Source organism: Ranitomeya imitator, chromosome 1 (genome assembly GCF_032444005.1).
Source record: "Ranitomeya imitator isolate aRanImi1 chromosome 1, aRanImi1.pri, whole genome shotgun sequence".
Classification (NCBI taxonomy): domain Eukaryota; kingdom Metazoa; phylum Chordata; class Amphibia; order Anura; family Dendrobatidae; genus Ranitomeya; species Ranitomeya imitator.
The window spans coordinates 766,410,928-766,437,037 of NC_091282.1; the positions used below are offsets into that span (position 1 = coordinate 766,410,928).

General features: G+C 47.2%; 1 protein-coding gene across 1 annotated transcript in view; it reads right to left on the reverse strand.

Annotated features, from left to right (window-relative positions):
- Positions 1-10,676: 10,676 nt before the first annotated feature.
- AK7 (adenylate kinase 7) overlaps positions 10,677-26,110 on the reverse strand; it is a 36,778-nt gene continuing 21,344 nt past the window's right edge. The window contains exons 9-18 of the mRNA XM_069735500.1: positions 23,708-23,785; positions 23,280-23,429; positions 22,804-22,932; positions 21,438-21,549; positions 20,015-20,143; positions 18,271-18,339; positions 17,454-17,651; positions 16,660-16,880; positions 11,401-11,559; positions 10,677-10,764 (exon numbers count right to left, since the gene is read on the reverse strand). Of these exons, the coding sequence (XP_069591601.1) occupies positions 10,726-10,764; positions 11,401-11,559; positions 16,660-16,880; positions 17,454-17,651; positions 18,271-18,339; positions 20,015-20,143; positions 21,438-21,549; positions 22,804-22,932; positions 23,280-23,429; positions 23,708-23,785 (1,284 nt within the window). The 3' untranslated portion in view covers positions 10,677-10,725. The remainder of the gene's footprint in view (positions 10,765-11,400; positions 11,560-16,659; positions 16,881-17,453; positions 17,652-18,270; positions 18,340-20,014; positions 20,144-21,437; positions 21,550-22,803; positions 22,933-23,279; positions 23,430-23,707; positions 23,786-26,110) is intronic.

Sequence of the window (26,110 nt, forward strand, 5' to 3'; positions counted from 1 at the left end):
GAAACAAAATTGCTTATTTTTCCGTCATATATTATTGGCCGCAGAAGCGTTAGATTTGTTGTCTAATTAGCGAAAATCTCCCAAGTTATAAGGAAAATAAACTTCAAGAACATCTTATTCACTGCAAAGAACGAGGCCCCCGGAAAATGGACTTATACTAAAATCTCATCTATTGATCCGATATCTATCATCTATTCCAGTATGTGTAATATGTAATCTACAGATCTGTCTCGTATATAAGGGTGTACATCAGGGATGTCAAACTCAAATACACACGGGGACAAAATAAAAAATGTGCAACAAGTGGCGGGCCGACCTGGATATATATTAAAGAAAGGTCTACAATTGAGAACGTTTTTCCTGATCGTCAAATATAACAATGTAACTTTACATGTGGAAACAAACTGAAAGAGGTTGTCCCGTGAACAAAGTACAATTCAATTAATTGGTCTTAGAATAAAAAATTGGAATAATATAATAAATAATGTAAAAACAATAAAAAGCATATGGCCTAACGGCCTAATTTAAATATGTAATAACAAAGTATAAAAAAAACTTGTATAATAGATAATAATTTATGGCGCAAAAAAAAGTGTTCCACTACCACAATGCCCCCCCACAGTGAATTCCTCCACAGTACCCTCACACGCACACAATGACGACCCTATTCTACCTTCCCTCCGATCCACCCCAGCAAAGTATGGTAACCCCATTACAGTATGATTCCTCAACAGTAATCCTCACACAGCCCTTTATACAATATAATGGGCCCCATATAATGCTCCATACAGTATAATGGCCCCCCATAGTACTCCATACACTATAATGGGCACCACATATTGATCCATACAGTACTATGGCCCCACATAGTGCTCCATACAGTATAATGGTCCCACATAGCGCTCCATACAGTATAATGGTCCCACATAGTGCTCCATACAGTATAATGGTCCCACATAGTGCTCCATACAGTATAATGGTCCCACATAGTGCTCCATACAGTATAATGGTCCCACATAGTGCTCCATACAGTATAATGGTCCCACATAGTGCTCCATACAGTATAATGGCCCCACATATTGCTTCATACAGTATAAGGGCCTCACATAGTGCTCCATACAGTATAATTTCCCTACATACTCCTCCATACAGTGTAATTGCCCCATATAATGCTCTCTGTACTATAATGGCCACAAAAAGTGCTTCTCACAGTATAATAGGCCCTACATTAAAAAAGATACTCACCTCTGCCCATTTCCCCACTGCTCCGCTCTCTTCATGGTGTCTTCAGATTGTCTGAAAATCTTGGCACAGTGGGCGCGTTATAATGATGCCCCTGTGCCCGCTGCGCTGAGACGTCAGATGCAGAGAGGAAATAATGGGAGAGTGATTGTCAGCTGACAGCTCCCTCCTCCATCATTGCTTTCAACTATATCAGCATCCAGGATGCCAATACAGTTGAAAATGCAATGCCGGGGCGAGGACCGTTGTAGGCCAAATATACTCTGGGGACCCACCCGGTGTCGTGGGCCAAATATACTCACCCTGCATGATCTAAGACATCCTTCTCACCTATCTCATATCTATATTTTATCTATTGTAATATGTAATCTAATCTATGCATTTATCTGTATCTTTCTATATCTCATACATAACCATGTACTGCATCTGTATCTCCTATCTTACACATCTATCTATTATCTATTTATCATCTGTTATCTATCTATCATCTACTATCTATCTATTATCTATCTATCATCTATTATCTATCATCTATCTATATATCTATATATTATCTATCTATCATCTATCTATCATCTATCCATCTGTTATCTATTATCTATCCATTATCTATCTATCTATCTTCTATCCATTATCTGTCTATCATCTATCTATTATCTATCTAAATATCATCTATCTATCTATTATCTATCTATCATCTATCTATCTATTATTTATCTATCTATCTTCTATCCATTATCTATCTATCTATCTATCTATTATTTATCTATCTATCATCTATTATCTATCTTCTTTATCCAATGAAAGGAGGAATAAAGCGCCACCAATCCCATTCGCATCGGTTGCATGTTTTCCAAATATTACCCAATAAACCCTCAAAATTGACAGCTAAAAGAGAAGGCTGGCTCCAGTACTTCATGTGCAGGATAGATCCCTTCTTTCTCCCACATAATACGCTCCTGAGTATTGGGCCTCTCCGGCCTGGAGCGCTGCCGTCCCTTATTATCTCTATATTTCATGTGTCTGATACCTCATATCTTTCTCCTCTATTTCTGGTGTATAATGTACGTTTTCGTCATCCCTAATTATCTATACGATTTCTTCCACGACGTCTGTGCCATATTTTCCTGCCCCCGATGTATATCGCGGTGACACGTTAATATTTAGACAAGGCGCCGGAGCAGCGCGTTTTTTTCCCCCTTTTTTTTAATTGAATAAATGTCGCTTTAAGAACTAGGCTCTAAACTATCCATATGTATCCGTGCAGATCACAGAGAGAATGTAGACAGCACATGGCCAGAGAGTCAGTTGGAAAGAATGAGTAAAACAGCAGTGACATATGGAGCGCAAGAAGCGGATGCTCCGCGATCGGTGCCATTCCTTCATTGTGGCTGAATACAATTATCAGCCAGACCTGTGGCTGGATTACTGAACGCCTCCGTCCATCTGGGATTATCTTTTATTCCAACCCTAAGATGATTAGGAGTGTTTTCTATGGCTCTGGGGGAGGTGGGGGGTGATCAGGGTTCTGGGTGCCCCATGGACTGGGGAGAAGTTGACTTTGGTGGTCCGGGACGTGCAGAGAACAGGGCTGGGAATTATTATTCATGAACCCAGAAGCTGGGTATTAATAGAGATACTGAAGGCTTGTCGTTCCTCCTGCTCCTTCTAGCAGTCTTGGCACGGTGACCAGGCACTGTCGGCACTCTGCTGGAGGCGGCGTTCTTGGCTGTGAAAACGGGGCATGCCCTCTGTCACTCATGGAGAGGAGCCCTCTCCAACTGTCTCTTTTCAACAACTTTATCATCAATCTCATTATTAACAGCTTCACTGCAGACAGAAAATGCAAACAAGGGGTAATGGCTGTGCCAAATTTCCAGAACACACAAGACACCGGGCACCATACAATGAGGACGCCGTGTGCCAGCGAAGACAAGATTTCAAGGAAATCAAGAGAAAGTGTTTTTTTTTCTTTTAGCTTTATTATAATATCCTTTTTTTTTTGTACTTGCCCGGGGCTTTCATTTAGGAATAATCCAAAGCTCCAGCCGATTGTGAAAATCAATTTTAAAACTAGAAGAAAGTTCTAGAACTCCCCATCCCCCCCCCTTTAATCCATTCCGGTATCCGACTCATATTAGTCAAGGATACATGATCTAATATACCATTCAGCTTTAATAACGCCGGATCTTTATGCACCAAATCGAGGTATTTTATATGTTTTAAGTGCCTGAGGAAGGCGCATTATTACCGGGGAGAGCGGCGTGCAATATGGAGATAATTGGCTCCGATGAGCGGATTCACAAACTGGGGACAAACAATGGTTTAACGAAATTCCTCTGGAGGCACTTACCTTCCTTTATCCTAGAAATCAGGTGGAAAAAGGGCACAGATCTACGGCTGGAAGCTTTGAGGAGAATATCTCCAAGACGTAGGTGTGTACTGTATACGATGGAGAAAGTACGTGTCCCCTCACATTACACCTGCAGGAGCTTTTTTGACCTCCAGCTCTACATCCATAGATGCTAATATGGAGTCACTGCTCTCTAGATATAAAGGCTTCCACTCTAATGGGAAGGATTTCTGGAACATTTTGGAGGCGTCTGTGGGAATTTTTGCCTTTTGAGCCAGAAGAGCATTTGTGGGGTCAGACCTTGATGTTGGGGGTCCAGGCTCATAAGCTCCATCCTAGGTGCTGGATGGGGCTGAGGTCCGGGCCCTGCGCGGCCGCTCATGTTCTCACCCTCCATGTCTGTATGGACCTTGTACACTGGACATAGTCATGGGGAATAGAAAAGGGCGAACCCCAAACTTCCCACAAAGCTGGAAGCCATAATTGTCCACAATGTCTTGTGCTGAAGATTAAGATTTCCCATCACTTGAGCTGATGGTCCAAGGCCACCCCCTGATAACAGCCCATAGCTTTATCCTCCTCCACCATCTGTACAGGGGGCACAATGCAGTCAGAGGGTAACGTCCTCCTGTAGTCACCAAACCCAGACTCCTCCATCACAGAAGTGTGATCATCACTGCACAAAACATGTCTCCCCCAGAGTCCATTGGTGGCATCTATACACCACTCCATCCGACACATAGCATTGTGCTTGGTGATGTAAGGCTGCATGCAGCTGCTCGGCCATGAAGCTCCCAGCGGGGGCGCAGTGTTTGGTCTAAATTCTGCATTTATGGGGTCATCAGAGCATTGGTGACTTTTCTGCCCTATGCTCCTCAGCACTCAGCCGCCCGCTCTGAGCCATGGGGGTCTCCACTTCGTGGCGGAGTTGCTGCTGTGGTTCCTTCCACTTCTCAATAATATCACTCACAGGTGATAGGTGAAGATTCAGGAGGAAGAAACGTCATGAATGGATTTTTTTACCCTAGTGGCTCCTATTACAGAACCACACAAAGTGAGCTCTGGACCACTGGCCAATCTGTCACGCTATTATAGGCAGACGGCATGACAGGGGGCTGGAGCTTATACACCGGGGCCAAGGGACCAGATGTTATAAATGGGAGGCAATGGAACTAAATAAAAAAAAACGGAATTCAGTGAAGTTGTGTGGCCCTATACTTTTCTCCATATAATGTATATTGCTGAAACCATAATACAACTCAGTTTCCCAGGACCCTCATCTAAATGAGTGACCCTCTGAGGGACCCGGCACTTATCTTAATCGATACAATGCAGTTGCTTATTTAACCTGTTTAGGCACTGCTCTGCGATCCTGTATGCACTGCTCTGCGATCCTGTATGCACTGCTCTGCGATCCTGTATGCAATGATCTCCGATGCCGTATGCACTAGTCTGCGATGCTGTATGCAATGATCTCCGATGCCGTATGCAATGATCGCCGATGCAGTATGCAATGATCTGTGATCCTGTATGCAATGATCTCCGATGCAGTATGCAATGATCTGTGATCCTGTATGCAATGATCTCCGATGCAGTATGCAATGATCTGCGATGCCGTACGCACTGATCTGCGATGCCGTACGCACTGATCTGCGATGCCGTACGCACTGATCTGCGATCCTGTGCGCACTGAGCTGTGATGCCGTATGCAATGATCTTCGATACAGTATGCAATGATCTGTGATCCTGTATGCAATGATCTGCGATCTTTTATGCATTGCTCTGCGATCCTGTATGCAATGATCTCCGATGCCGTATGCACTAGTCTGCGATGCTGTATGCAATGATCCTCGATGCCGTATGCAATGATCTCCGATGCAGTATGCAATGATCTGCGATGCCGTACGCACTGATCTGCGATGCCGTACGCAATGATCTGCAATGCCGTACGCACTGATCTGCGATCCTGTATGCACTGATCTGTGATGCCGTACGCACTGTTCTGCAATGCCGTACGCACTGTTCTGCGATGCCGTACGCACTGATCTGCGATCCTGTATGCACTGATCTGAGATGCTGTACACAATGAACTGTGATGCTATATACACTGATCTGCGATCAGTGCAATCTGATCTCTCCGGTGTGACAAGTCAGTACATAGCAGCTGAGTATATTCTCGCCCTGCACTCACTCAATTTAATATGGATGGACGTAGTTTTAGGGTATGTGCACGCGGTCAGTAATTGGCAGTGCTTTGGACACAGCACATGTCTGCTGCCAACTATTGAACGCAGGTGAATCCACATGTGTTAATTGAACCACGCATTCACTGTGTACAATACTTTGTACGGGTGAAATTTATCTTGCAGGGTTTCATGTCTCCACAAGAGAAATTGACATGCTGTGGTCCAGAGAGACGCTCCTCATGTCAGTCTCCACAGGTGATCCGCAGCAGTCTGTGGACACACAGTGGACATTGGATTTCTAGAAATCTCATTCACCATGCTGTAACATCCGGACGCTGCGGGATGGACGCTGCAGAAGTACGCAGCATTTACTGATCGTGTGCACATACAGTTGTGCTCAAAAGTTTACATACCCCGGCAGAATTTTTGCTTTCTTGGCTTTTTTTTTAGAGAATATGAATGAGAACACCAAAACTTGTTCTCCACTCATGATTAGTCGTTGGGTGAAGCCATTTATTGTCAAACTGCTGTGTGTTCTCTTTTTAAATCATAATGACAACCCAAAAGATCCAAATGAGAGTGCGAGCACCGGGAGTCGGGAAACAGCAAGAAGACATATCAGGGAGTAACGGGGTCAGAAGCTCAAGCCGAAGACTGGAACTATAACTGACATGGGCTGTCAGCAGCAGCGCACAGAAATAGCCAACCATGCACCAAAGAGAGGCAGAGAAAGGTTAACCAACACATGACCAGGACGGAGAAGAGATGGAATAAAGCAAGCCCCGACCTGGATCATGACAGATGAAAAAGGACCGTCCCTTTAATGTAGATGACAGACCTGCGTCCTCTATAAATTCGCTTCTGGAGACTTTCTTCACTTCCACACTTTATAACTAGTTCCTGACGCTTCGATAGTCATAGACAGAGGATTCTTGCAGTTGCACAGTCACTTAGCACCATCTTGTGGACAGTGTGCTACTTTCGCTTTTGGCATTGAGCTCCAGCTCTCAAAGGTAATTAGGGAGGCTTTAAACTAGTGATAAAAGCCGCAGAATACTGAACTGTCTGAGTGAAAAACATGTTGTGTACAAATGAAAGAAGAAAGCAGATCAGACGCCTGTCATCAGCGATCAGCAAATGGAGTGTTAGGAAGAGGCAGCGGCTCGTCACCGGCATCACTTCTCTGGGTACGTTACCAATACACTCTATGGAGCGACAGCCGGCACGTCTTTTCATGCTCTCACACCAATTCTGACCCACGACTACCTGGAAAAGTGGCACTTCAGTAGGGGATCTGCCTACCTAGAAGGGGGCACTTGGCCTATACAGGGTTAGGTAGGTGGTCCGTGTTACCTTCCCCTAGTGCATCCAGGTGCCTTCAACACTCATCACGCCAGGTGCCTTCTTCCATTGCTCCGTGGTCCCGTTCTTATGCTCATGTGGCCATTGTAGGCAGACCGGGAACACCCGACGAGACCAGTCATATACCGGGAACACCCAACAAGTTCTGCCATACACCAGTACTACCCCACAAGACCCACCGTATACCGGGAACACCCCACAAGACCCGTCGTATACCAGGAGCACCCCCCAAGACCCACCGTCTACCGGGAGCACCCCACAAGACCCGCTGAATACCGGATACACCCCACAAGACCCACCTTATACCGGGAGCACCCCACAAGAACCGCCATATTCTGGGAGCAACCCACAAGACCCGCCGAATACCGGAAACACGCAAGACCTACTGTATACCAGGAACACCCCACAAGACCCGACGTATACTAGGAACATCCCACAAGGCCGGCCATATACCGGGAACATCCCACAAAACCCGCCGTATACCGGGAACATCCCATTAGGCCTGTTGTATACCGGGAAGATCCCAAAAGACCCGTCAGATACTGCTACCATCCCATAAGGCCTGCTGTATACCCAGACCATCCCATATGGCCTGCCATATACCAGGAACATCCCACAAAACCTGCCGTATACCGGGAACATCCAGTTAGGCCTGTTGTATACCGGGAAGATCTCACAAGACCCGTCATATACTACCATCCCATAAGGCCTGCTGTATACCCAGACCATCCCATAAGGCCTGCCATATACCAGGAACATCCCACAAAACCCGCCGTATACCGGGAACATCCAGTTAGGCCTGTTGTATACCGGGAAGATCCCACAAGACCCGTCATATACTGCTACCATCCCATAAGGCCTGCTGTATACCCAGACCATCCCATAAGGCCTGCCATATACCAGGAACATCCCACAAAACCCGCCGTATACCGAGACCATTCCATAAGGCCTGTCGGATACCGGGAACGTCCCGTAAGGCCTGCCGTATACAGTTTACACCCCACAAGACCCAATGTATACCGGGAACACCTAAGACTCGATGTATACCGGGACCATCCAATCAGGCCTGCCGTATACCTTACTCTAGAATACTTTTCCTGCTGTCATCACTTCAGGCTCCAGCACTGCCTGTCTCCTCGCTATCCCTTCGCTGTCATTGTGTGCCACACCTGACCAGTGACTTACAGTGGGGAAAATAAGTATTTGATCCCTTGCTGATTTTGTAAATTTGACATGAGAAGGAGACAACTGTTGGTGCAATAGTAAGAAGATGGAAGAAATACAAAATGACTGTCAATCGACATCAGTCTGGGGCACCATGCAAAATCTCACCTTGTGGGGTATACTTGATCATGAGGAAGGTGAGAGATTAGCTTAAAACTACACGGGGGGGGGGGGAGGGACTTGTTAATGATCGCAAAGCAGCTGGGACCACAGTCACCAAGAAAACCATTGGTAACACATTACGCCGTAAAGGTTTAAAATCCTGCAGTGCCCGCAAGAGCCCTCCTACTCAAGAGGGCACATGTGCAGGCTCGTCTGAAGTTTGCAAATGAACACCTGAATAATTCTGTGAGTGATTGGGAGAAGGTGCTGCAGTCAGATAAGACAAAAATTGAGCTCTTTGGCATTAACTCAACTCGCCGTGTTTGGAGGAAGAGAAATGCTGCCTATGACCCAAATAACAACATCCCCACTGTCAAGCATGGAGGTGGAAACATTATGTTTTGGGGGTGTTTCTCTGCTAAGGGCACAGGACTACTTCACTGCATCAATGGGAGAATGGATGGAGCCATGTAAAGTAAAATCCTGAGTGACAACCTCCTTCCCTTCACCAGTGCGTTAAAAATGGGTCGTGACTGGGTCTTCCAGCAAGACAATGACCCAAAACATACAGCCAAGGCAAAAAAGGAGTGGCTCAAAAAGAAGCACATTAAGGTCATGGAGTGGCCTAGACAGGCTCTAGACCTTAATCCCACAGAAAACTTATGGAGGGAGTTGAAGCTTTGAGTTGCCAAGAGACAGCCTCAAAATCTTAATGATTTAGAGATGATCTGCAAAGAGGAGTGGCTCAAAATTCCTCCTGACATGTGCGTAAACCTCATCATCAACTGCAAAAAACGTCTGACTGCTGTGCTTGCCAACAAGGGCTTTGCCACCATGTATTAAGTCTTGTTTGCCAGAGGGATCAAATACTTATTTTTCACTGCAAAATGCAAATAAATTTATATAATTTATACAATGTAATTTTCTGGATTTTATTTTTGATATTCTATCTCTCAATGTTAAAATTAACCTACCCTTAAAATTATAGACTGTGCATGTCTTTGTCAGTGGGCAAACTTACAAAAGCAGCAAGGGATCAAATACAGTGTGTCCATAAAGTCATGGTGCTATTCTGACCAGTCACAAGAAAGCAACAAAAAAACTATAGAAATGTTAAATCTGCTCCAAATAAAAGAAAAACTCTCCCAGTTTCATACCTATTCAGTGCAGTTTGATGTGGGCTCCATTTTTTGCCCTACACACATCCAAAGATAGTGATGTTCTTGCCACACACGAGTAAGGACGTCTGGTGTAGCAGAGTGAATAACGCCTGTGATTCTCTGATTTAAGTGATTAATGTCGTTGATACGTTCAATGTACACATGTTGCTTCACATAACCCCAAACGTAAAAGTCTAAGGGCATCAGATCTGGGGAGAGTGGTGGCCATGGCTTGACAGAACCCCTGCCAACCATCGCCGGGGGAATGTTCTATCTAGAAACTCACAATGGTGGTGTAGTGTGGAGGAGCGCCATCCTGTTGAAAGATGACACCTTCTGGAAATTGTGGCACTGCATACGATTCCAACATGTCAAGATACGTATTTGCCATCACAGACTGCTCCGCGAAAAAAAAATGGACCTATCACCTTATCATGTATCAGGAGACACCACATATTCACTTTAGGGGTGTTATGTTCGTACTCAACGTAGGCATGAGGATGTTCAGCAGCCCATATTCAGACGTAATGGCGATGAACATGTCCACAGATGTGGAAGGTTGCCTCATCGCTAAACACAATCTTCTGCAAAAATCTTGCATCATTGTCGATCTCATGAAGCATATCTATAGCAAACGCGCATCATTTGGGTCTATCTGCTGGTTTGATAGCGTGCAACAGCCGCAATTTGACCTGGCAGTGTATTAATCAGAGTTCAGTTTATCAGGGGGGTAATCTAGCTGGGGGCTCAGCAACAGCTTAAAAGAGTTTGTGCTGTTTGATTGGTTCTTATTATCTCTTCTCATGAATATGATTGGGCCAGAGAAAGGGTGCCAAAATGTAAACTATAAATAGATCCTGTGACTGGTCAGAAGTGCACCATGACTTTACGAGCACAGTGTACTTATTTCCTCCACTGTATGACCATTTATTGGATATGATGGTCTCCAGAGATCAAACTTTGCTCACTCCTTCCATTTTGTAACCGCATTTTTCATTGATTCTATTTTTTAGCGTTTTTATCACAAAGAGGAAACACTACACCAGATTTCATATTGCATGGCTTTTTATTGGACAGCTAACTTCTAGAGACGTCTTCATTCTATCTGAGGGTTTCGCTTGAACAGATATTCTGCCTGTAAGAAGAGAAATGAGTACAGCGCCGCTCAGCAATGAGATTAGTCAGTGATTGTCTACAGCTTATTGAAGTCTGTGCTCCATAAATAATAACATGAAGAACAAGCCTTAGTAATCAGGGAATGGGCAGTCAGACGGGGGCCGCAGAGTGTCTGCTTGTCGCTGCATCTAAATGGGCGCCAAGTAACGCTACATCTCTGCTGCAGGGAAATGTGTGGTCACGGGACGCTCCTGAGCTTGGAGCATGCATCCATCAGCGGACGCTTCCTAGCAGGAACCCTTTATACAGATATGTCTACGTCACAAGTCAGCAACTATGGGCAGAAAACTGTATGTATTTATAATACCTCGCTGACCTCTGTACCGGCAGCACTGACAGGTCCGTATGGAGCAGACTACGCCCCATGCACAGGGGCAATGGCAAAAATCATGGACATTTGTACATTCTGGCTGGTCAGGCGTATGATATTGAATACCTATCCTTAGGAGAGGTCATTAATACCAGATCGGTAGGGTCCGGCACCCTCTCAGTTAGCATTAATGGAGGACATATCAATGGTTCATTAATGTCCATGGTTAATTTTTAGTTTTTGGAGGAGTCAAAACACCTGCAACCATCCCAAGTGGGATCTTACCAGATAATCCACAGGGTCATCCGGTCGGACCTTGCAGCATTCATTCAGCCCCTCTATCAGTGTTGGCATGACGTTCTTCATTAAGTAATTCCTTAAAGGGACGGACTGGGCTTCCAACATTTCATGTTCTTGGCGTTTTACCTCTTCGAGGCGACTGTTCTGTAAAGTTAGAGATGGATGTGACTTGTAGTGCTGGGGTTATATGTAGTAAATCCAGACGAATAGATGAGCTGATCACTTTGGTGCTGCACAGACGATATCTGCCAGAGAGGCAAATCATACGCCGAGCCCGGGATGCCGAAAGGTAAAGGAGTTCACACAGCTCTTGTCAAGGGCCAGAAACAACAGACCTTGGAAAGGAGATCCGCTCACCAGTACCCGGAAGCATTGCACATGATCGTCTCTCTCTTTCCACTGTGAATGTAGAAGGGGCCACGCTGTGAATGTAGAGGGGGCTGTGCAGTGAAAGTAGAGGGGGATGAGATAGGACTGCACTGTGAATGTAGAGGGGACCACACTGTCAATGTAGAAAGCACCGCACTGTGAATGTAGAGAGGCCGCTCTGTGAATGTAGAGGGGGGCGCGCTGTGAATGTAGAGGGGGACAAGATAGGACTGCACTGTGAATGTAGAGGGGGATGAGCTGTGAATGTAGAGGGGCCGCGCTATGAATGTAGAAAGCACCACACTGTGAATGTAGAGGGGGATGCGCTGTGAATGTAGAGGGGCCGCTCTGTGAATGTAGAGGGGGGCGCGCTGTGAATGTAGAGGGGCTGCTCTGTGAATGTAGAAAGTGCCGTGTTGTGAATGTAGAGGGGGACGCACTGTGAATGTAGAGGGGGCCATGCAGTGAAAGTAGAGGGGGACGAGATAGGACTGCACTGTGAATGTAGAGGGGACCACACTGTCATTGTAGAAAGGGCCGCGCTGTGAATGTAGAAAGGGACGCGCTGTGAATGTAGAGGGGGACGCGCTGTGAATGTAGAGGGGCCGCTCTATGAATGTAGAGGGGGACACACTGTGAATGTAGAGGGGGATGCGCTGTGAATGTAGAGGGGCCGCTCTGTGAATGTAGAGGGGGGCGCGCTGTTAATGTAGAGGGGCTGCTCTGTGAATGTAGAAAGTGCCATGTTGTGAATGTAGAGAGGGACGCACTGTGAATGTAGAGAGGGCCGTGCAGTTAAAGTAGAGGGGGACGAGATAGGACTGCACTGTGAATGTAGAGGGGACCACACTGTCATTGTAGAAAGGGTCGTGCTGTGAATGTAGAAGGGCCGCTCTGTGAATGTAGAAAGCACCACACTGTGAATGTAGAGGGGGACGCGCTGTGAATGTAGAGGGGGATGCGCTGTGAATGTAGAGGGGCCGCTCTGTGAATGTAGAGGGGGACACGCTGTGAATGTAGAAAGGGCCGCGCTGTGAATGTAGAAAGGGCCACCCTGTGAATGTAGAGGGCCGCGCTATGAATGTAGAAAGCACCGCACTGTGAATGTAGAGGGGGATGCGCTGTGAATGTAGAGGGGGACACGCTGTGAATGTAGAAAGGGCCGCTTTGTGAATGTAGAAAGGGCCGCGCTGTGAATGTAGAGGGGCCGCTCTGTGAATGTAGAGGGGGGCGCGCTGTGAATGTAGAGGGGCCGCTCTGTGAATGTAGAGGGGGATTCGCTGTGAATGTAGAGGGAGCCGTGCAGTGAAAGTAGAGGGGGACGAGACAGGACTGCACTGTGAATGTAGAGGGGACCACACTGTCAATGTAGAAAGGGCCACCCTGTGAATGTAGAGGGCCGCGCTATGAATGTAGAAAGCACCGCACTGTGAATGTAGAGGGGGGCGCGCTGTGAATGTAGAGGGGCCGCTCTGTGAATGTAGAAAGTGCCGCGTTGTGAATGTAGAGGGGGACGCGCTGTGAATGTAGAGGGGGCCGTGCAGTGAAAGTAGAGGGGGACGAGATAGGACTGCACTGTGAATATAGAGGGGGACGCGCTGTGAATGTAGAGGGGCCGTTCTGTGAATGTAGAAAGCGCCGCGCTGTGAATGTAGAGGGGACGCTCTGTGAATGTAGAGGGGGACACGCTGTGAATGTAGAGGGGCCGCTCTGTGAATGTAGAGGGGGACACGCTGTGAATGTAGAAAGGGCCGCTCTGTGAATGTAGAGGGGCCGTTCTGTGAATGTAGAAGGGGCCGTACAGTGAAAGTAGAGGGGGACGAGATAGGACTGCACTGTGAATGTAGAGGGGACCACACTGTCAATGTAGAAAGGGCCGCGCTGTGAATGTAGAGGGGCCGCGCTATGAATGTAGAAAGCGCCGCACTGTGAATGTAGAGGGGGCCGCGCTGTGAATGTAGAGGGGGATGCGCTGTGAATGTAGAGGGGGCCGTGCAGTGAAAGTAGAGGGGGACGAGATAGGACTGCACTGTGAATGTAGAGGGGACCACACTGTCAATGTAGAAAGGGCCACCCTGTGAATGTAGTGGGGCCGCTCTATGAATGTAGAAAGCACCGCACTGTGAATGTAGAAAGGGCTGCGCTGTGAATGTAGAGGGGGATGCGCTGTGAATGTAGAAGGGGCTGCGCTGTGAATGTAGAGGGGGCCGTGCAGTGAAAGTAGAGGGGGACGAGATAGGACTGCACTGTGAATGTAGAGGGGACCACACTGTCAATGTAGAAAGGGCCACCCTGTGAATGTAGAGGGGCCGCTCTATGAATGTAGAAAGCACCGCACTGTGAATGTAGAAAGGGCCGCGCTGTGAATGTAGAGGGGGATGCGCTGTGAATGTAGAGAGGCCGCTCTGTGAATGTAGAGGGGGGCGCGCTGTGAATGTAGAGGGGCACGAGATAGGACTGCACTGTGAATGTAGAGGGGACCACACTGTCAATGTAGAAAGGGCCACCCTGTGAATGTAGAGGGCCGCGCTATGAATGTAGAAAGCACCACACTGTGAATGTAGAGGGGGATGCGCTGTGAATGTAGAGGGGCCGCTCTGTGAATGTAGAGGGGGGCGCGCTGTGAATGTAGAGGGGCCGCTCTGTGAATGTAGAAAGTGCCGCGTTGTGAATGTAGAGGGGGACGCGCTGTGAATGTAGAGGGGGACGTGCAGTGAAAGTAGAGGGGGACGAGATAGGACTGCACTGTGAATGTAGAGGGGACCACACTGTCATTGTAGAAAGGGCCGCGCTGTGAATGTAGAGGGGGACGCGCTGTGAATGTAGAGGGGCCGCTCTGTGAATGTAGAAAGCGCCGCGCTGTGAATGTAGAGGGGGACGAGCTGTGAATGTAGAGGGGCCGCTCTGTGAATGTAGAGGGGGACACGCTGTGAATGTAGAGGGGCCGCTCTGTGAATGTAGAAAGGGCCGTTCTGTGAATGTAGAAGGGGCTGCTCTGTGAATGTAGAGGGGGCCGTACAGTGAAAGTAGAGGGGGACGAGATAGGACTGCACTGTGAATGTAGAGGGGACCACACTGTCAATGTAGAAAGGGCCGCACTGTGAATGTAGAGGGGCCGCTCTGTGAATGTAGAAAGTGCCGCGTTGTGAATGTAGAGGGGGACGCGCTGTGAATGTAGAGGGGGCCGTGCAGTGAAAGTAGAGGGGGATGAGATAGGACTGCACTGTGAATGTAGAGGGGACCACACTGTCATTGTAGAAAGGGCCGCGCTGTGAATGTAGAAAGGGCCGCGCTGTGAATGTAGAGGGGGGACGCGCTGTGAATGTAGAGGGGCCGCTCTGTGAATGTAGAAAGCGCCGCGCTGTGAATGTAGAGGGGGGCGCGCTGTGAATGCAGAGGGGGACACGCTGTGAATGTAGAAAGGGCCGCGCTGTGAATGTAGAAAGGGCCGTTCTGTGAATGTAGAAGGGGCCGCTCTGTGAATGTAGAGGGGGCCGTACAGTGAAAGTAGAGGGGGACGAGATAGGACTGCACTGTGAGTGTAGAGGGGACCACATTGTCAATGTAGAAAGGGCCGCGCTGTGAATGTAGAAAGGGCCGCGCTGTGAATGTAGAGGGGCCGCTCTGTGAATGTAGAGAGGGCCGCGCTATGAATGTAGAAAGTGCTGCGCTGTGAATGTAGAAAGTGCCGCTTTGTGAATGTAGAGGGGGACGCGCTGTCAATGTAGAGGGGGGCCACACAGTGAATGTATAGAGCGCCACGTTGTGAATATAGAGGGGGTCGAGCTGTGAATGTAGAGGGGGCCGTGCAGTGAAAGTAGAGGTGGACGAGATGGGACTGCACTGTGAATGTAGAAAGGGCCGCGCTGTGAATGTAGAGGGGGACGCGCTGTGAATGTAGAGGGGGGCAACACAGTGAATGTATAGAGCGCCACGTTGTGAATGTAGAGGGGGTCGAGCTATGAATGTAGAGGGGGGCCGCACAGTGAATGTATAGAGGGCCACGTTGTGAATGTAGAGAGGGCCGTGCTGTGAATGTAGAGGGGTCGTGCTATGAATGTAGAAAGTGCCGCACTCTGAATGTAGAGGGGGACGCACTGTGAATGTAGAGGGGGCCGCACAGTGAATGTATAGAGGGCCATGTTGTGAATGTATAGAGGGGGTCGAGCTGTGAATGTAGAGGGGGCCGCACTGTGAATGTATAGAGGGGGTCAAGCTGTGAATGTAGAGGGGGCCGCACTGTGAATGTAGAGGGGGACGTGCTGTCAATGTAGAGGGGGACGCTCCATTTTATATTAGTGCTTAGTGCGGACACCTATTCACAGTAGCACAGTCGGGCCCAATCTTCACACGTAGTGTGAAGGGTTAAACTAAGATCAAAATTAAAGCAGGCTTCATTTTGTGCTTTTCGACTCTATCTTGCTCTTTTGAGATAAATTTTGTTACTAGGTAAAGTTCACAGCTGTTATGAGACCTTGATTGTTTCCACCTGGACAGGACATGAGACTGAGGGTGTATTGTTCTACGAGACTTTAACGTACAGACTGTTCCTGCATTCTTATAGGTTAAGAACTGCGAGCGTGTTCTTATGCTGATTGGTTGAAGTATAACTTCTATGATTATGAAAAGTGATACACAATAAACGGGGGCCAGAGATCTGCTCAGTCCTCCCAAACAGAGACACACGTCTCCGTCTGGTCATTTTTAGTTGCCGGCAACGCCCTGTGGATCAATTTTAAAATCACCATCAAGGGTCACTTCAGATCCTCCCTCAACAGTAGGACTTGCGCCTATCAGACATATATAGCATATTTAGTGGATATGCTATATATGCCAATAACCCTCAGGTCACACTACGCTGATGGCCCAGCTCACCCACTCTTCCCATCGGGCGATCTTCTCAGCTTCCTCCTCAGCCTCCAGCCTGGTTAATTCAGCCATCCTTTCTGCCTCACGAGTAAGACTTTCCTCCGCCTGTTTCTTTTCCAGCTCTGCCGACTCCTCTGGGGTCAGTCCGTAGTTCCGAGGTTCCCCGACCTCCTTAGTAATTTGCTTTATAATTGCTCTATATTCGAGATCATCGTCTTTAGAGACATCTGTGTTAAAATCAATGAGTGGTATCAGTGGTGAACACGTATCAGACGGGGCCCCGTAGTTACACTCACAGTTGCTCTCCTCCTCTGTGGAGCTGCTGTACATCACCGTGACCCCAACATGCTATGTAAGGCAGGATTCACACACAGCATTTTCTAGAATTTTTCATAATACATTAATCAATATGAAGCTCATTTTTTTAGTTTTTAAGCATTTTATTGTAGAATTTACAGCAGAATTGACTCTAAAATCCACATAGGAAAACTCAGTGTGAGCATAACCTGAAGCCTTGGGTAGCAGTTATCTCGGCATCCAAAATCATGATGTCACAAAAGATCCAGGAACCCCCATATACAGTAGTGTCTCCCTGATATTAGCGGGTTCTGCTCCTGTTGGTCTAATGAATACTGGGGACTTAGAGAGATATGAGACATGACTCTGCTGCCGGCCTCTCCGTGGGTAACAGAAGCTTTGTACAGGCCCACCCTGCCCATAGGGACGGTGGACTTGGCCCACCTGAGCTTGGCACTGCCCATGTACCATGCTGGCTGACTGATAACATTCACAGGACCTACCAATATGCAGAGGGTGGATCTCAGCTTCATCGAAATAGTTAAGAACAGTTTCATCTTCTGTATTTAGGTCCCGAAATGTGGCGAGAGAGCGCAGAAAACGATCCTGAGAGTAATGTGTCCCGGCCACCGTGCTCTCCGGGAGGTTAATCACTCGGTCTTTAAGAAACTCATCAGATGCATCCAATGAAATAACAAAATCTACAAAAAAATTATAATCAAACATTAGGTCCTGACCTTCTCAAACATATGCATGCTCTACTTGGCTGTGTGTGCACGTATTCTGTATGAGGAGAGGAAAACAAGTCGCTGCCAGACATCTCTGCTTTCGTCTCATCTCCCCTGAGAACAAAAGGATTGGGCCTATTGAAATCCAACAGCCTCATCGTTCTTCCCACCTACGGCAGAAGCTGGATCACAGCACACCTATAGATGTTGGAATGATTTTGCTGAATCTTTAGACAAGGATTATTCTTCAGAAGTCCAACAACAGAAGGGCGACATCAACACATAAGACAGTGATAGTGAGTTTCCTGATTGCTCAGCCGTGCAGGGATTTTTTTCTGTAATAATGGAGATAAGTGTCTGCCAGGTGTGACTGTCGCCACCGATCTGCACGTCCACCATAAAATTAGGTGGGGTGAAATCCAGCTTGTTGGGTGGTCTCCATAGCTATTAGGTTGTGACATGTCTGCCAACGTGAACATAAAAACTTGCCAGATTCATTTATTGATAGAAACTGATCACTGGGGCCCCAGACCCTTATAAAGGGGATTCTCTAAAGAGGAAAACATTAGCACAATTGTCCCTCTATACCCACCTGGTGTGATGGTTGGATCAAAGCGAGGAGCCTTACTCCTGCTCTCCTCCTCTTCTTCACCTTCTTCTGCTAAAAACAAATTAAAGCAAATGTACAGAATGATGTATGGAATATTGTAGGGGATGATGCACAGGATGATGAGAAGGCTATACATACAAGTGCTTCTCACAACATTAGAATATCATCAAACAGTTAATTTATTTCAGTTCTTCAATCCAAAAAGTGAAACTCATATTATATAGATTCTATTTCACGTGTTTATTTCTGTTAATGTTGATGGTTATGGCTTACAGCCAATAAAAACCCAAAAGTAATTATCTCAGTAAAGTAGAATAATTAAGAAAAAAACACCTGCAAAGGCTTCCTAATTGTTTATAAAGGTCCCTTAGTCTGTTTCAGTAGGCTCCACAATCATGGGGAAGACTGCTGACTTGACAGATATCCAGAAGGCAGTCATTGATACACTCCACAAGGAGGGGAAGCCACAAAAGGTCATTGCTAAAGAAGCTGGCTGTTCACACAATACTGTATCCAAGCATATTAATGGAAAGTTGAGTGGAAGGAAAAGTGTGGTAGAAAAAGGTGCACAAGCAACCGGGATAACGGCAGCTAGGATTGCTAGGAAAAGGCCATTCAAAAATTTGTGAGAGATACACAAGGAGTGGACTGCTGCTGGAGTCATTGCTTCAAGAGCCACCACACACAGACGTATCCAGGACATGGGCTACAAGTGTCGCATTCCTTGTATCAAGCCGCTCATGACCAATAAACAACGCCAGAAGCGTCTTACCTGGGCCAAGGAGAAAAAGAACTAGACTGTTGCTCAATGGTCCAAGGTGTTTTCAGATGAAAGTAAGTTTTGCATTTCATTTGGAAATCAAGGTCCCCGAGTCTGGAGGAAGAGTGGAGAGGCCACAATCCAAGCTGCTTGAGGTCTAATGTGAAGTTTCCACACTCAGTGATGGTTTGGGGAGCCATGTCATCTGCTGGTGTAGGTCCACTGTGTTTTATTAAGACCAAAGTCAGCGCAGCCGTCTACCAGGAAATTTTAGAGCACTTCATGCTTCCCTCTGCTGACAAGCTTTTTGGAGATGAAAATTTCATTCTCCAGCAGGACTTGGCACCTGTCCACACTGTCAAAAGTACCAATACCTGGTTTACAAACAACAGTATCACTGTGCTTGATTGGCTTGCAAACTCGCCTGACCTTAACCCCATAGAGAATCTATGGAGTATTGTCAGGAGGAAGATGAGAGACACCAGACCCAACACTGCAGACGAGCTGAAGGCTGCTATCAAAGCAACCTGGGCTTCCATAACACCTCAGCAGTGCCACAGGCTGATCGCCTCCATGCCACACCGCATTGATGTAGTATTTGATGCAAAAGGATCCCCGACCAAGTATTGAGTGCATTTACTGAACATACATTCAGTAGGCCAACATTTCGGATTTTAAAATAATTTTTCAAGCTGGTGCTATAAAGTATTTTAATTTACTGAGATAATGACGTTTGGGTTTTCATTGGCTGTAATCCATAATCATCAACATTAACTGAAATAAACATTTGAAATAGATCACTGTTTGTAATGACTCTATATAATATATCAGATTCACTTTTTGTATTGAAGAACTGAAATAAATTAACTTTTTGATGATATTGTAATTTTGTGAGAAGCACCTGTATGTCTGATGAGGTCGCTGTATACAGAGATGTTCGCAGCTACAGGGGACAAGAACACTTACATCTAAACAACTCCTTAGCTTGTTCATAGGTCTTAGGGTATCCATCCAGGACATAACCCTGGTTCTGACAAGGCATGGATTTTAGCTTTTCCCTCATGAAGCGGATCACGTAGGTGTCATCCAGGCGCCCTGTAATATATGTGAGAGATATTGAAATATTAAAATTGCATCTTTTGTAAGAAAAAACCTTGGCAACATTTCTACTAGAGCTGTACTCACTATTCTGCTAGTGGAGTCACTGTGTGCATACATTACATTACTGATCCTGTACTGATCCTGAGTTACATCCTGTATTATACTCCAGAGCTGTACTCACTATTCTGCTGGTGCAGTCACTGTGTACATACATTACATTACTGATCCTGTACTGATGCTGAGTTACATCCTGTATTATACTCCAGAGCTGCACTCACTATTCTGCTGGTGCAGTCACTGTGTACATACATTACTGATCCTGAGTTACATCCTGTATTATACTCCAGAGCTGCACGCACTATTCTGCTGGTGCAGTCACTGTGTACATACATTACATTACTGATCCTGTACTGATCCTGAGTTACATCCTGTATTATCCTCCAGAGCTTCACTCACTATTCTGCTGGTGCAGTCACTGTGTACATACATTACATTACTGATCCTGAGTTACCTCCTGCATTATACTCCAGAGCTGCACTCACTATTCTGCTGGTGCAGTCACTGTGTACAAACATTACATTACTTATCCTATACTGATCCTGAGTTACATCCTGTATTATACCCCAGAGCTGCACTCACTATTCTGCTGGTGCAGTCACTGTGTACATACTTTACATTACTGATCCTGTACTGATCCTGAGTTACCTCCTGTATTATACTCTAGAGCTGCACTCACTATTCTGCTGGTGGAGTCACTGTGTACATACATTACATTACTGATCCTGAGTTACATCCTGTATTATCCTCCAGAGCTGAACTCACTATTCTGCTGGTGGAGTCACTGTGTACATACATTACATTACTGATCCTGCACTGATCCGGTGATATGTCCATTTCCCTGTTGAGGCTTGAAGCTATAGCAGTCGGCTATTTTCCTCTCTAGTGTTTGGATGACGTCCGTGTTGCTCTCTGAGTCTACTCAAGCTAAGTGTTCCCCTTGTTTGTGTATCCAATCTGTCTTTAGTGGTAGTGAGGATTGACTAGTGTTATCCCGTCCTTCCCTATGCAGGACTTATAGCCAGGGTCAGGCAGGGGTTCGGTATCCAGCTCGGCGATAGATGCGGAACCTATACAGAGACGCTTAGGGAAGACAGGGTGACGTTAGATCTGCCTAGGAGTCTCCACTCCCACTTCCCTAGTGTTGGGTTCCCTTCCCCTTATCCCTTTGTGCTGCACTTAGTCTTTCCTACCTGCGCGTGACACAGGAGTAGCACTGATGTGGACATACCACCATTCTGCTCCATGTTCTCTCTCACATTGTCCAGCAGTTCCTGCCAGGCTTCTGGCTCTTCCTCTCCCTCCTCCTCCTCCTCTTCTGGAGGTGATTTCACCAGACGTTCCTTTACAGGACAGATAATAACAATGTGATTGTAGATGGAGTCATCAATGTATCTTTTACAAGTGAAACATAAGGAAAATGAGACAACAACTATCCATAGGTTGCTGGAGAAGCTGGAAGCTGTAGTTCTGCAGCAGATGTATACAACAGGTTGGGGAGGATTGATGTACAGCATGGGGCTAGGAGGTCCAGGGCGCCAAATTGTGAGAGATGGAAGGGAAAGGGAAATAGTAGAGGTAGCCATAAGATGTGAGACCTCCAATGCCTCTCTCTCCCACAAACATGCAGGTCCGGATTAACAGAAGAGGACAGAGAGGTGAGAGGAAGAGGACTCAGAGGTGACTGCAGGAGGGCAGAGAGGGGAGAGGAGGATGACAAAGAGGTGATCAGAGGAGGACAGGGAGGTGAGAGGAGGAGGTCAGAGAGGTGACTGAAGGAGCGCTGAGAGGTGGAGGACAGGGAAGTGATCAGAGGAGGGCAGAGAGGTGAGAGGAGGAAGGCAAAGAGGTTAGAGGAGAAGGGCAGAGAGGCGAAAGGGGGAGGAAGGAGGGGTGAGAGGAGGAGGGCAGAGAGGTGGGAGGAGGAGGGCAGAGAAGTGAGTAGAGGAGGACAGAGGTGAGAGTAGGAGGGCAGAGAGGTGACTGGAGGAGGACAGAGAAGTGAGAGGAGGGCAGCAGAGAGGTGAGAAGAGGAGTGCAGACAGGTGACTGAAGGAGGGCAGACAGGTGACTGGAGGAGGGTAGGGAGCTGATAGGAAGAGGACAGAAAGTTGAGAGGAGGACAGCAGGAGGGCAGAGAGGTAGGAGGAGGAGAATAGATAGGTGACTGGAGGAGGGCAGAGAGGTGAGAAGAGAAGTGCTGACAGGAGACTGAAGGAGGACAGAAAGGTGACTGGAGTAGGACTGAGAGGTGAGAGGAGGAGGGCACAGAGGTGAGAGGAGGAGCACAGTTGGGTGAGTGGAGGAGGACAGAGAGGTGAGAGGAGGAGGACAGAGAGGTGAGAGGAGGACAGAGAGGAGGACAGAGAGGAGGACAGAGAGGAGAACAGAGAGGTGACCGGAGGACGACAGACAGGTGAGTGAAGGAAGACACAGAGGCGACCGGAGGACAGAGAGGTGACCAGAGGAGGACAGACAGGTGAGAGGAGGAGGACAGTGGGGTCTGGGATGAGCATTAATATGTGTGGGGGAGTCGGGTATAGGCCCCACAGCCTCGCCTGGCCGCCCTCTCCGGTACATACAGAGGAATGACTTACCAGCTTGTCTATGGCTTCTGTGATGACGTCTTTTATATGGATGTGATGCAGTTTGTATTTCTTGCACAGCATCTTGGAGACGGTTGTTTTTCCTGAAGCCGGGGGACCAAGAATACAGATTCGTACGGGCTAAAAAACAAAACGCAGGTGGAAATGTGATCAGTGCTCGGACCTCTATCCAGAACACGGTGACCCCTCTTCCCAATGGACAACTAACATCTATATTTGTATATGATCCAGGAACTGTCTGATAGTTGTCAGAATTCACACTATAGTTCGTCATCTTCCTATTTCGTGTTCTAATACAGCGCTCTCTCCTACAGACAGTGAGGGTGCTACTGCTCCATCTATGCAGGGAATTGTGGGACCATCTTCCTTGTGGTCTGTGGTGGTCTGATCTTCTGAACCCCAGTGATCATACATTCATGACTTTCCCGTGGATAAGTGATAGATGCGTCACTCAGTCCCTCACTTACCAGTAATCCTCGGCTCTGCTTATATTCCTTGATGACGGATTCAATGTTCTCCACAATCCCGCTCTGCGACACCCAGTGAATGTTGAAATTCTCCTTTAAGAAGACGGCCTCCATCCGCAGGTTCACTAGTAAATGGTCAATGTCCAGTTGCTGAAACACAATGAGGGTCAATGACTGGTACAGACAGTAACTGGTACGGGATGGTCGCGCTCCCCCTGGACGTCATACTCAGAGGGTCTGTCATACAGAGAGGGCCCGTCATACAGAGAGGGCCCGTCATACACAGAGGGCCCGTCATACACAGAGGGTCCATTATACACAGGGTACGTCAAACAGAGAGGGTCCAACATAGACAGAGGGTCCGTCATACACAGGGTCAATCATACACAGGGGGTCCATCATATAGAGGAGACATGGACCCTGATTACCGTCAGCTCTTTGTTCAGGAACGCCATCTCCTTAGATACTTTCTGTGCTTTTCCAGGCCCCAGGTGAGCGCTGATACACTGCAAGAACATATATACACTTACAGTGAAAGTTATTTTTCTGATTGGCCCTTTTTAAAAAAAATAGTGGATAGCCCTTTAAGTCGGCACTAGTTGGTGGTATAACATGATACAGTTACATGTCTGAGGCCCCTATGAAAGTATACAGCAATGTGTACAGCAGGGTATACAGCAGTGTGTACAGCAGGGAATACAACAGTGTGTACAGCAGGGAATACAGCAGTGTGTACAACAGGGAATACAACAAAATAAACAGCAGGGTATACAGCATTGTATACAGCAGGGAATATGGCAGTGTGTACGGCACGGTATAAGGCAGGGTATACAGCAGTGTGTACAGCAGGGTATACAGCAGTGTGTACAGCAGGGTATACAGCAGTGTGTACGGCAAAGTATACAGCAGTGTGTACAGCAGGGAATACAACAGTGTGTACAGCAGGGAATACAGCAGTGTGTACAACAGGGAATACAACAAAATAAACAGCAGGGTATACAGCATTGTATACAGCAGGGAATATGGCAGTGTGTGCGGCACGGTATAAGGCGGAATATAAAGCAGTGTGTACAGCAGGGTATACAGCAGTGTGTACAGCAGGGTATACAGCAGTGTGTATAGCAGGGTATACAGCAGTGTGTACGGCAGGGTATACAGCAGTGTGTATGGCAGGGTATACAGCAGTGTGTACAACAGGGAATACGGCAGTGTATACCGCAGGGTATAAAGCAGTGTGTACAGAAGGGTATACAGCAGGGTATGGAGCAGGGTATGCAGCAGTATGTATAACAGGGTATACAGCAGGGTATGCAGCAGGGTATACAGCAAGGTATGCAGCAATGTGTACAGCAGGGAATACAGCAGTGTGTACAGCAGGGAATACAACAGAATAAACAGCAGGGTATACAACATCGTATACAGCAGGGAATACGGCAGTGTGTACGGCACGGTATAAGGCAGGGTATACAGCAGTGTGTACAGCAGGGTATACAGCAGTGTGTACAGCAGGGTATACAGCAGTGTGTACGGCAAAGTATACAGCAGTGTGTACGGCAGGGTATACAGCAGTGTGCGCGGCAGGGTATACAGCAGTGTGCGCGGCAGGGTATACAGCAGTGTGCGCGGCAGGGTATACAGCAGTGTGCGCGGCAGGGTATACAGCAGTGTGAACAGCAGGGTATACTGCAGTATGTAAAGCAGGGTATACAGCAGGGTATGCAGCAGGGTATAAAGCAGGATATACAGCAGTGTGTACGGCAGGGTATGCGGCAGGGTGTACAGCAGGGTGTATAGCAGGGTATACAGCAGTGTATACAGCAGGGTATACAGCAGTGTGAATGGCAGGGTATACGGCAGTGTGTACAACAGGGTATACGGCAGTGTGTAAAGCAGGGTATACAGAATTGTGTATGGCAGGGTATACAGCAGGGTATATGCAGTGTGAACGGCAGAGTATACGGCAGTGTTTACAGCAGGGTATACAGCAGGGTGTACGGCAGGGTATACAGCAGTGTGTACGGCAGGGTATATGGCAGGGTATGCAGCAGGGTGTATAGCAGGGCATACGGCAGTGTGAACGGCAGGGTATACGGCAGTGTGTACAGCAGGGTATACGGCAGTGTGTACAGCAGGGTATATGGCAGTGTGTACAGCATGGTATATGGCGGGGTATACAGCAGTGTATACAGCAGGGTATATGGCAGTGTGCACAGCAGGGTATGCGGCAGTGTGTACGTCACAGTATACGGCGGGGTATACAGCAGTGTGTGCAGCAGGGTATACAGCAGTGTGTACGGCAGGGTATACAGCAGTGTGTACGGCAAGGTATATGGCAGTGTGTACAGCATGGTATATGGCAGTGTGAACAGCAGGATATACAGCAGGGTATGCGGCAGTGTGTACGGCACGATATACGGCGGGGTATACAGCAGTGTCTTTATTATTAAGGGAAAAAGAAATCCAAACCTACAGGGCCCTGTGTGAAAAAGTGATTTTCCCCCCTTGAAACATAAATTAACTGTGGTTTATCACATCTTTGGGAAGCAGAGTTAACATTCTCTAGCCACACGCAGGCCTGATTACTGCTACACCTGTTCCCAATCAAGACATCACTTAAATAGGACCTGCCTGACAAAGTGAAGTAGACCAAAAGATCCTCATGCTGGGATCCAATGAAATTCTGGAACAAATGAGAAACAAAGTAATTGAGATCCATCAGTCTGGAACAGATTATAAAGCCATTTCTAAAGCTTTGGGACTCCAGCGAACCACAGTGAGAGCCATTATCCATAAATAGTGAAAACATGGAACAGTGGTGAACCTTCCCAGGA